A 12,010-nucleotide genomic window follows, 5' to 3' on the forward strand; every position below is an offset into this window, starting at 1 on the left:
AGTAACCCTCTATAATGCTATAAAGCTCAAAATCCTGTACAGGCCAAACATCAAGTTGTTAGACTTCTCACAACCGAAGTATAATATTGGACTGTGTACACAATTGCACTTTCATGACACTAAATAACACTTAAACAAGCAATGAAAATATCTGTGCTATCTCACAAATAAAATTAGAGACAAGGCCACCCAAAAATAAACAGTCCATGCTACAGGATGGTGCTCAGGAAGATTTACACCCATGACCTTTTCAAAAGACAATTTAGCTTTCACCATGGTAGGAGGATTACACATCATTATGTATTATCAAAGAATGAAAATGTAAGAAATGCCTACTCCACAGGGTGTGAATGTTCATAGCAAAAGTCAGCTGTAAAAGTACCTACTCTGGTGATTTGTAACACGCATGGCTTATGTGTGCTTTTCCATTCTTGATCTACTCTGCAGGAACAAACAAGTTTAAAAATTCCCTGGTTTGAATTACACCCACTTGCTGCTTAAGCAACATCGTTCCGCTAACTCAGACGAGATACATATCCATGTTTGCAATGCAAACATGAAATCACTCCCAATCCTTCAATAAGATACAGCAACACCACAATGACATTATCTGAGTTGGTATCATGCTCAATTAAGGTCAGTTTGATCAGTATTTGATCCTGTTCCAATCATTTCATCTCTCTCTCATTGCAATTAAACTGACATGACAACATTAGGTTCGTGGGAAGCCTCCTGGTAAATTCTATTGGGAAAGATTGGGTAGTGCCCTGACCATGCTGTCCTATGAAATTACTGGGTACATTGATCTTTTTGAAATTTCCTCACAAGTAAATCTAATGTGCAGCAAATATAATCAAAGTGAGTAGTTCAGGAGCAGCCAGTGTCACCTCCATTCATGGAGAATGGAAGGTAATCACATTGCCCTCAGTTTATTTACCTAAAATATAACAATATACATAGAAAGCAGTTCCACAAAACAAGTGAAATGCATATGCAGTTCAAAGACATGAAAATGGCAATAATCTTACAATGATACGAGCAGCTAAGTCAAAAATACTTACTGAAAAAAGATGCGTTAACAGTTTACCAATCAATCCAAATCAGAAGTTATGTGCTATAAGAAAGCAGCATTTCATTTATATGCAATATATGATTAATTCTCTAATTTCTAAGATGTCTGCCAATTAGGAGGTTCCACTGGAAATGACAAGTTTGGCTCATACTTGGAACAAATACCAGGGTATAAGAACACATGATACTAACCCATGATTAAAGTTATTAATGAGTTTATTTTAAATAGCTATTTTAACAGCCACATGAATTTAAAAGGTTACAGACATGGTAACAATTGAAGCATGATGCATAAACATCTGTGTACAACTCATACACAAGAATAATGAAGAAATTTATATTTATGAAAAACAGAAGTCAGCCACGTGATAGACAACGAATGCACCGTGGAATAAAGCCCATCTTGTGGAAACTCAGGGCAATATTTGCATTTATTTACTTTTACAGTCTGGATTGTAGCCAAAATCTTTGAAGGGTCATGAGGGCAGAGCAGTTGATCAGAAAATTGGAAACACATTTGAAGAAAACACTTCAGGGCTGGGTAGGAGGGCTAATAAATTGCTCTTAGAAAGAGGGAGTTACATTAATGCATTGGGCTGAATTACTCCTTTTTGTGCTGTATTATTGAATGAGTCTACTCTATTTAATCTATTCACTTACCCAAGCTAGAACTTACAAAATTTCAATTATAATCAAGATAACTGACTTACATTCTTCTTCAGTTTTGTTAAGCCCATAAAATATATAGCAAATGTTGCAAATTTGCTTCACATTTAATATTGGTGGAGGACTTAAGTTTTGAAAGATCTTAAAAAATAAGTCAAAAGTTATACAGAAATATGTGGAGTGATTTCTTTAAAAGAGATCATTGGAGACTTTTATTTAAAATAAAAATAACTTATTAGAAATCACAAGATTGGTGGTAACTGCTTCAGCTGGGATTGTTTGAAATGTGACTGCGACATCTAGGATTAGTTGAGGGACAAGAAACTTGAGAGGATGGACTGTCCAGCTGATCTCTCTCATTTCTGAGAAAAAAAAATCCTCTTGTGGAGCACAGGACAAAACATATTCATTCTTCTAGGATGGCATTTGAAGAAACTTCTCAACACTGCACTTCCTGAGCAAGCTGTGTGTGCTAAGACTGCAGCAACAACCCCGTGCAATTACTGAATTGACCACATACACCAAGATATCAGCACAAAAGACTTTGAAACATCAACACCTTTTCTTTTTGACCTTAAAGCTTAACCCTAACGGTCAGAAAGTGTATATATTTCTCTACTTTTTATGTGAACCTCAACAGAGAGCATTTTAATTTTGTTTGTTTTTTAAGTGTGTGTGTGTGTGTGTGTGTGTGTGTGCGCATATGTTCATGAATGAGACAAATGTTGGCTATTTAGAGGGACAGGCATTAATAATTCCACATTATCAATAGCATATGTTAACCAATTATTGCAGCTTCCTTCTTAACTTGTTTAGAGAAGTGATTGTCTTTATTAAAAGATACCTAATTGATTGATCTTTTTATTTAAAACCTGACATAAGATGACATCACTTAATTTACCAACTGGTAAAATTATTTTTGTTTTATGTTGTGACCCTTCAAGTTAAGAAGCAACAGTGAACTCCTTGCACTATAACAACATACCAGACACTGACCACAATATTGTCCATTTGTTTAGAAAAAGCAATCTCTAGGTAAGCTTCACAGAAGCTGTAAAATTATAATGAGTCCCAAGAACAACTTGCAGTCCTTTTTCATTTCAACATAAATTTACTTCAGCCGTGCATGTATGCTTTCTTAACCCATTATAGAAATTGATGCCAAGCGACTATAAAATTGTGTTGTTGGAAAAATGTTGCATTTGATTTATATAATAATGAGGCCTGGCAAACAATAATTTAAGAAAGTGAGGCATTAAAAAAATCATAACTGACCTGGAACCTGAAATGTGTAAGCAATTATCAAAGTGTAATCTATCTTGCGATGGTTACCTTATAACTAGGTACAGTATTGGAGTATTAAAAGAGGCATTTTTCCACCTTGGTAGAACAATATATTGTATTATTTTGACGAAGACTGTGATCTTCTCTGACACTAACCCCATAGCATTGTTAAAATTAAGGTCTGGGGTCAATTTTGTGAAGAAATGGAGTCTTTCTTTGACGTATAAAATTGAGAAGGGACAACTAAATAAAAGGAAGGAAAAGTAAAGCTGAGCAAAAGAAAGATAAGAAGTTTTTCCTTCTTACTTAGACTTGGGATGCACTTTTACTAACTTATGTGAAAATTGTTATCAAACAATAATCTGTTGTTTGTACTGAATTTCTTTCTCAGGATAACATGAAACCAAACAAACTAAATGCCACTTGGAGACCAAACATCCTGCCCTCAAGCAGAAACCACAAGACGTTTTTTACAACGCGAGTGCTTTCAACTGAAAGGACAGATGAAGGTAATCAAAGTTTGATGGTTGTCTTGTGGTAAAGTTTTGGCAAGAATCTGAAAAGTCAGAGAGGAGTGTTTCATACCTTTGACTGGTTCAGAATCTCAACTTCACCATTACTTTTTCAACCAGTACTTCTGGATTCAACTGGTCTTTTTGGTTGACTTATGTGACAATCTGTTTCTTTACTGGTGAATGCAACACACTATATAACAGGTTATTTCTGTACAATAGAATATTTCTATGGTTCAAATCATTATCCTAATTGTATGCCAATAGACTATGGGTGGAATTAATTAATCCTCCAGTGTTAAATTATCTTAGGATTTGCTGCTTTCCAATCACAGTGGAAATTGACCTTGGCATCAGGTTAAGTGTGGGCTACATGACAATCTGACATATTTTTCCATTATGAATGGTTCTGATAATGCATTTAAGAAAAACTAGTTTCTTTTGACAAAGAGTCATCAATTCCAAATTGTTACTAAGATTTCTTTGAATAAGCCAGTACAGTAGACGCTCTTGAAATAAGCTCCAGACGTACTCAGGCATAGCTCCTGTAAAAACAGCTATGATGGAATGAATACTACGATTAAAAGCATTTCCCCTGCCAGGTCCTGTTATCTCATTCTGTCAAGATCTACATTCCAGGGGAGGACAATGAAAAGCTACAAAGATTCTGATACCATCCTTTGAAGGGTTATAGTCTTGATATGAATGACTGGGAAGAGCTTGTACCAATGTCAAAATGACAACAATTTGTACATCATGTTTCTGTCCAAACATCTTCATGATGAGACAGAACAGCAGCAGAGAAGGCAAGAAAGAGACAGATCCAGGACTTTAAGCCAACTACTTCATCGGATGGCCTGCCCAGATGCCAAAAAACCGAAAACGAGCCCATTCAAATCACAAGGAGACCCGCAGCAGAGCCTGAACATCAACTTCAAATCAAGGGATAACCAATAAGAATGATCAGTTCCAAAGAGGAGCCCTACTGGACTCAAAACATTAACTGTTTCTCTCTCTACATATGCTGCCAAACCTGCTGTGTTTCTCCAGCATTTTTTAAAAATTTCAGATCTTCAACAATCACAGTGCTTTGCTTTTGCAACAGTAGATGATGTATATAAGGGTTTACCAAGACAATTGATAAGGTAACATATAAGAGACTTTTGGAATGTTGAAGTCCATGGTAATAAAGGGACTTTGATAACTCGGGTACACAGGTAACTGAAGTTCATAATTTGCAAAGAGATAGAAAACAGAAACTAGTAGTTTTCCTGACTGGATCAAAGTATCTAGCAGGGTCTGCCAAAGGTCAATGTTAGAAAATTAGCTTTTCTGGTTATATATAAAATGACCTAGACTTAAGGAGTACAATTCAAAATTTGTGTATGATATAAAGCTTGACAACACAGTAAGTAATGCACAGGATATTAGTGGACCTATGAAGTAAGCAGATGCCTGGCAGATGAAATTTATTGTAGATAGATATCAAGTGACACACTTTAGAAAAATCAACATAGAAACCCCATTATCTAAATGGTAGTATTTTGAGAAGAAGCAGTGCAACAGCAGATGGACCCAGGTGTATGTATTCAAATAATAAACTCTATGGGAGCGGGTTTTGAGAAGATTTGGAGCTCAGGTTGAGATTCTGGCTGTAGGTTTGCTCACTGAGCTAGGAGGTTAGTTTTCAGGTATTTTGTCACCATACTTGGAAACATCATCAGTGAGCCTCCAGGTGAAGCACTGGTGGCATGGCCCGCTTTTTATTTATGCGTTTAGGTTTCCTTGGGTTGGTGATGTCATTTCCTGTTCTTTTTCTTAGGGGTGGTAAATGGGATCCAAGTCAATGTGTTTGTTGATACAGTTCCGATGGAATGTCATGCTTCTAGGAATTCTCAAGTGTGTCTGTTTGGCTTGTTCTAGGATGGGTGTGTTGTCCTAGTCAATATGGTCTCCTTCCTGATCTGTATGTAAGAATACTAGTGATAGTGGGTCATGTCTTTTTGTGACTAGTTAATATTCATGTTTTCTACCTGTTTGTCCAATGTTGTGTTTGTTACAATTCTTGCAAGTTATTTTGTAAATGATGTTCATTTTGCTTGTTGGCTGTATAGGGTCTTTTATATGTTCATTAGCTGCTGCTTTAGTGGGTTTGTGGGCTACTATGATGCCAAGAGGTCTGAGTAGTCTGGCAGTCATTTCAGAGATGTCTTTGATGTAGGGGAGAGTGACTAGGGTCTCTGGGTGTGTTTTGTCTGCTTGTTTGGGTTTTTTGCAGAGGAAATGACATCACCAACCAAAGGAAACCTAAACACTAAATAGAAAGCAGGCCATGCCACCACTGCTTCATCTGGAGGCTCACTGGTGATGTTACTTAGTTTGGTGATGAAACGTCCGAAAACGAACCTTTCAGCTTAGTGAGCAAACCTACATGCACAAACTATGTACCTCTATATACAAAGACAAATTTCCCAGACTAAATACATAACAAAGTCGTGATACAGCCTTACAAATCATTGGTTGGACCTCAGCTGCAGTATTGCACACAATTCTGCACAGCTCTCTTTAGGAAAATGTCAAGGCTTTTCAGAAGGTATACCTGGATGATACAAGGGTAAGAGGGTTCAGTTATGTGAAGTGATTGAGGAAGCTGAGTTTACTTGCCTTACAGCAGAGGCAATTGGTGAGATTTGACAGAACTGTTTAAAATGGAGGGCTTTTGACAGAGTAAGGAGGAAGAAACTGTTTTCCCTGCCAAGTGAGTCAATAACCAGCTACCACAGATTTAATGGGGGCTTCAAGCATTTCCAGGAATGATATCAGAATGGAGGTGTTATATTCATCCTGACCTGGCTGAGTATTCTCTGTATAAGTGTTGAGGTTGACTTGATAGCTGTCCTTAAGATTATGGAAAGGGTTCAATAGAGTAGACACAGAAGATATTTCCATTGTGAGAGTATCCCCGAATGTACAATATTCAAGTACAAGTCAATCACCAATAAATCTAATAGAGAATTCAAGAGAAATGCTTTTATTCAAATCACTACCACAAGGGGTAACTGAAGTGAATACACACATCCATTTCAGAGAAGCTAGATACGTATTAGGAGGGAGAAATGAATTGAAAGGCTAGATTGATTGGGTAAGGTGAAGTGCGAAGAGGCGGAATGAAGGTTCAAGGCAAGCATGAATGACAGCATGGACTAGTTGGGCCAAATGGTCCATTTCTGTGCTGTAGACTGAGTGCAAGTTTAAGTAAATAACATGACAAAGAAAAAACAGGGGAAACAGGAGAAATGCTTGCACATGGTACCTTATGGTCCAGAGTATATCATTTAAAAGAGTGACAGAATCAAATTCCATTAGAATTATGAAAAGGCAATGAGATATGTATTTGAGGAATAATGTGCAGGGTAACAGGAAAATTCTGGCATGTGGGACGAAATTGAGTAGGTCTGTTGAAAACCCAACCAAGACACAATGAGTCAAACCCACTGCTTTTTGTGTTTCAAGCGTTACGTAATTATGATGAGAGCAAGGGGAGAAATGTTTAGAAATATTTTGCAGAAATATGCTTGGACATTGGTTTTGTCCAAATTATTCATTATCCAGGAGTGGATTATTGCGTAGTCCCAATCATGTATGGGGCTCCCAACCAGCACCCTGTGCTTACAATTTTGGAAGCTCTAAATTCTACTACTTAAAATACTGTTTGTAAAACTGGCAGATATATTGGAAGTAATTGCATAGTTCTGAAATGTGGGTAAGGACAGAGGGATCTCAAATTGCATATGCATTGATCTTTGAAAGAGCTATCGAGAGAACAGTTAGCAATGTAGATGTTAAGTTTCATAAATGTCGGCAAAAAAGTATGGAAGTTATTTTATTTTGTATAAAACTTTGGTGAGGCCACACCTCAAGTATTGTGCCGAATGTGGTTGCATTTTGGGAAGGATGCGAGACTCCTTTGGAGAGTACAGAAGAGATTTATCTGTACGCTCAAGAAAGCAGGTATTTCAGCAACGAAGTTAGCTTGGAAAAAACTTCTCCTTGCAGTAGGAGAGATTAAAAGGGAGATTGGATAGAAGTGCACAAGATTATAACATATTCAGTAAAGGCAGTGGAAAAAATATTTTTCTTTAACTATTAAGTGCTGGTACAAGAAATAAGGAAACACAGATTTAAGATTTTAGGGAAGAAATGCTGAAGTTAACAATGCGAGCAACAACAATTTGGAACTTGCTGCCTCGCAGGTTGACAGAAACAGAGATGATGACTGATTTCCAAAAGAAATTGAATGGTGGAATGAACTCCTCTCTACTTCAATCACTCCTGACTCGATGATGAATACTGGTTCCAGACATTCACAGGCCGGTTTGGCCAATATGTCACTTGCTAATGTAATTCATGGTTGTGTTTTAATGTACTGTTGAAAGGATGAGGGGGCAGTGCGCAGAGGGGACCCAAATATTCCTGCATGAACAAGTATGATGAGAAAAGATTCTGTCTGTACATTAAGAGAGTTACGATCATGTTGTAAACCAAAATAACCAATTATCAAACCATCTCAAAATGAAACGTTTACCAACAAATGAAAATGTGTATAGCGTATAAGCAGGCAGGGAAAGAGTTAAGTTCGGAGTTTCATGAAACAAGAGGTTCAGCTGAGCCATTTAACAATATTGGAAGCATTCAGTATGCAAGGTCAGCTAACAAGGGGAAATGTATCCATTGTATGAATCCAGTTAACAAGGTTAAGAACATTCATTATATAACAGTAAAGGGCTTGGTCTCTGCTATGATGCTCGATTGTAATGGTCACCCAATTAATTTTGACAACAATATTGGCGTAGTTGGCAGGATCGCCCACTCCCCACCTCAGTTGAAGCAAAACACTCAGAGACACAGTATAGTTTTACCTCCATCTTTATTCCGGACCCTGGAGGGAGAGAGAACGATTGCCCATGTGCACACAGAGTTCATGGTCTTCTCTGGAGTACCAGTTTCTCAATGAACTATTTAGTCATTTTACAGAGAAGAGCATCCAGATAAGGCAACATACATATTAATTAGGTGACCATTACAATCAATGAGTATCAATAACAAAGATCAAGCCCTTTACTGTTATACAATAAATGTTCTTAACCTTGTTAATTGGATTCATACAATGGATACATTTCCCCTTGTTAGCTGACCTTGCATACTGAATGCTTCCAATATTGTTAAATGGCCCTACATAATAAATGCTTTTCCACCTTGTTAACCAATTAGCCTTGCCTCCAGCACCCCGTTGTTAACTGGAAGTTCTTATCTGATCTGAGTCATGCTCAGCTGAACCTCTTGTTTTACAAAACTCAGAACTTAACCCTTTCCCTGCCTGCTTATACCCAATACAGATTCTCACAAGGTTATACTTTTTCTAAGTTTTACTTTAATACAAATCAGAATCAACATAAATTATACTTTAACTAACTAGCAAATTAGAGTCAGTATAGTATTTTCCCAGATGACAGGTGCTAGCACGCTGCTGGGCAAGAGTTGCTTGAGGTACTTCACTGCCTTGAGTCTTCCAGTACTCAAGATGTGTTGCAGGTCTATGTAGTGATTAATTAGAGAGGGATCATCACCCTAGAGTACCTACAAAACAGACATTGTTCTTTGATAAAAATGATTTATTGCAATAACAATAATAAATACAACCAGATTTGGCCAGGCATAACTACAAGGACATTAGGGAGCTAGGACAGTTACATCTGCACATTCTAAAAGTTACAGCAGAATTCCTTATTTCCATGTATGCGATATCAGGAAGATGGGCGCAGCCTATGTGACATTAACATTATTCTCTTCAGAATCATTAGCTTATACAACAGTTAGTACAATAAGAAATTACAGATAGATCATCAGATATCTAGACAAAGATTATCTTATGAGAAAAAGGTGCTTACATCACTCAATGCTGTGACACAAAATCTCCCAGTCTTTCAAAATCTGCCTCTAGTACATCTCAAAATTCACTTTTTTCTCACTTAAAAGGACTGCAGCATTAACTGAACTCTTTTTAAACTTCCCAGGGACAGGCATCACCAGACGTCACACTTGTGCAAAATCTACCTAGTTAAATTCATACACTTTTGATGGCACAGATTCCAGAGACTCCTTCAGCTAGCTCTTCTCATAAAAAAAACTTTGTTTAATAGTCTGGTTGGGTTCAAAAAAACAAAAGCAAAAAGGAGTCAAATTGCCAAATTCATAATCCCAGCTGAACCATGCTTACAGTGTTTGTCATCTCTTTTACATTACACACACACACACACACACACACTAAACATCCATTCCCTGTTCCATCCCTGCTACAGTTTGTGTGTCTCAGGCCACAAAATGTTCATATTTTAACTTCCTTCACAAGTCAGAGATCACTTCCACAAGTCACATGTTACAGTGCATCTCATTATGAAAATTACAAATGATCCATTTACAATTGATGCAAACTATTCAAACTCCTTTCAAACAAACAATCTTTAAATCAGTCATTTTAATATTTGTTTTAGAGACATTCCATCGACCTTTAAATTAATTATAACATAAACCTTTAATTGCAAAGGAAACTATTAAGATAAGAGATGTCAAGACCTGAAGAAACCTTAATATTTGAAAAATATAGATCAAGGAGAGTAAGCAGTTTGAATAGCTCTGATTTACATCAAACAAAACATTGTTTCAGATTTTCACCATGTTCAAAGACAGAAAGTGTTGGAAAAACTGGTCTGGCAGCATCTGTGGAGGGGGAGTAACAGAGTTAACATTTTTAGGCCATTAGGGTTTTGAACCTGATTGTTTGTGCAAATATCACATAAATCAAATACCAACCATCATTTTACATTTCGGTTCTTCAGACTTAAATTATACCACAACTTTTATTACTGAAATTTACTGATTCGCAAAATATTTTACTAATCAGGTCATTGACATTAAAGATGTTGATATCATTTCATGTTTTGATAAATATTTCATGAGATTACAAAATGTCACAATATACTTTTCATTATGTTGTTGGGGATAATTAGAAAGTCGGAATGAGAAGTCTTAAGTACAAGGCCAAAAGCACAATCTTTACAGTATTCTACATGAACATCACTTTTCAAAAGGAAAGCTACCTCAGTATAATTAATTCATTCAAATATTGGAAATCAATAGTATGATGTGAAAAGAATATTTTGAATAAAGAAAAGGCGACGTTTATAATATTTCAGCAAATGTGTTCTTATTCATTTCTAACAAACTGCAAAAATAAAAGTATTACATATTAACATGAAAGGAATGTACATCTAAGAAGATCCCATTGTGCAGTTTTATGGTACTCCAAGGTTGAAGATGATGGTAAAATGTTATCTTGAAACAATATTTCAAGATCTTCAATTTAGAGATAAATTTTAATTTGCTAGGGGGATCATAATTGAAACAATTGACCAAATCATAATTTACAAAATATAATCATGTTATGAAATGCTCAAATAGTAGTCAATTAGCATCTCAGCAGATGGCTAATCAGTACAACAATCCAAAGTGTATCTGCACACCTGCAAGGGCAAACTTTAATCTTAATTTTACATTTCACAAATCAACATCAATCAAAAAATCAGAGTTGTGTTAATCCATTCAAAGCTTTCAAAACTCAACTTTCATTTCAGGAAATGTTATTAAAGTAAAATAACCACGGTTTTGAGTAGTGATTTACAAATAAAAGGAATTATTAAAACGACTAAAATTGTTATAAAATCTTCCCAAGCCCATTAGAAGTTTTTTACAAACTGATCCATAACAGCTGTGCCTCAAAGTTTTGTGCCAGTAAATATGTTATTCATGCAACCACTTCCACAAATTCACAAATTCACATTACCACTTTCTACTCGAACAAAAACATCATTGTGTATCTAACTTGCCAAAAGTCGATTTCATGTCAGCCCTGGTTTTCTATTCCAGGTAACTGATTTGGTTGAAATTCTTTTCCCTAGATATATTAGTCATCTGGGAGTACCCCCAAGGCTATAGACAACCAGCCAAGTGGACTGCAGCTGGTTCACAGGGGTACTGTAAGGGGAGGGTTTGAAGAGAAAGTTATTTTTAGGCGGTATTTTACATAGTCTAAAGTTTATCTCCTTACTCCTTGAGAATTTCAACAGTTAACCTACAACTATTTTTTAGCACAGAACTTTAAGATAAGCTGTTAAAAAGGAATACATGGTTGCCAAATGCATCTTACACTGTTGACAAAAAATTATTCTTCTCAATAATATTGCCAAAATATGACCATCTATTAAGACAGTTACTCTTGAGGACTTGCGTTTAAAACTAAATCAAAACATTGAATCAGTGATGCTGAACATCACCCTGAATTAAATTTCCAAAAACACAAGCCATGCTTTAGTACATTGCTACCAACACTTTAAACTTCAAATATCACACGTTATTATGCA

At 36.2% G+C, this 12,010-nt stretch overlaps 1 protein-coding gene across 3 annotated transcripts in view; it reads right to left on the reverse strand.

The window, feature by feature from the left end:
- The window catches only part of LOC122549716 (apoptosis regulator Bcl-2-like), a 163,898-nt gene that overhangs the window by 127,413 nt on the left and 24,475 nt on the right, over positions 1–12,010 (reverse strand). Inside the window, exon 2 of one of the 3 annotated variants that reach the window (XM_043689604.2) lies at positions 10,162–10,310. The exons of the other annotated variants lie outside the window; for them this stretch is intronic. Within the exon in view, the coding sequence (XP_043545539.1) occupies positions 10,254–10,310 (57 nt within the window). The 3' untranslated portion in view covers positions 10,162–10,253. Of the gene's footprint in view, positions 1–10,161; positions 10,311–12,010 lie in introns of those variants that run through there. 3 annotated transcript variants of the gene reach the window in all.

This window comes from Chiloscyllium plagiosum, unplaced genomic scaffold, assembly GCF_037043375.1.
Source record: "Chiloscyllium plagiosum isolate Xiang-an unplaced genomic scaffold, Cpla_swu_hap1 HiC_scaffold_5, whole genome shotgun sequence".
NCBI classification, from domain to species: domain Eukaryota; kingdom Metazoa; phylum Chordata; class Chondrichthyes; order Orectolobiformes; family Hemiscylliidae; genus Chiloscyllium; species Chiloscyllium plagiosum.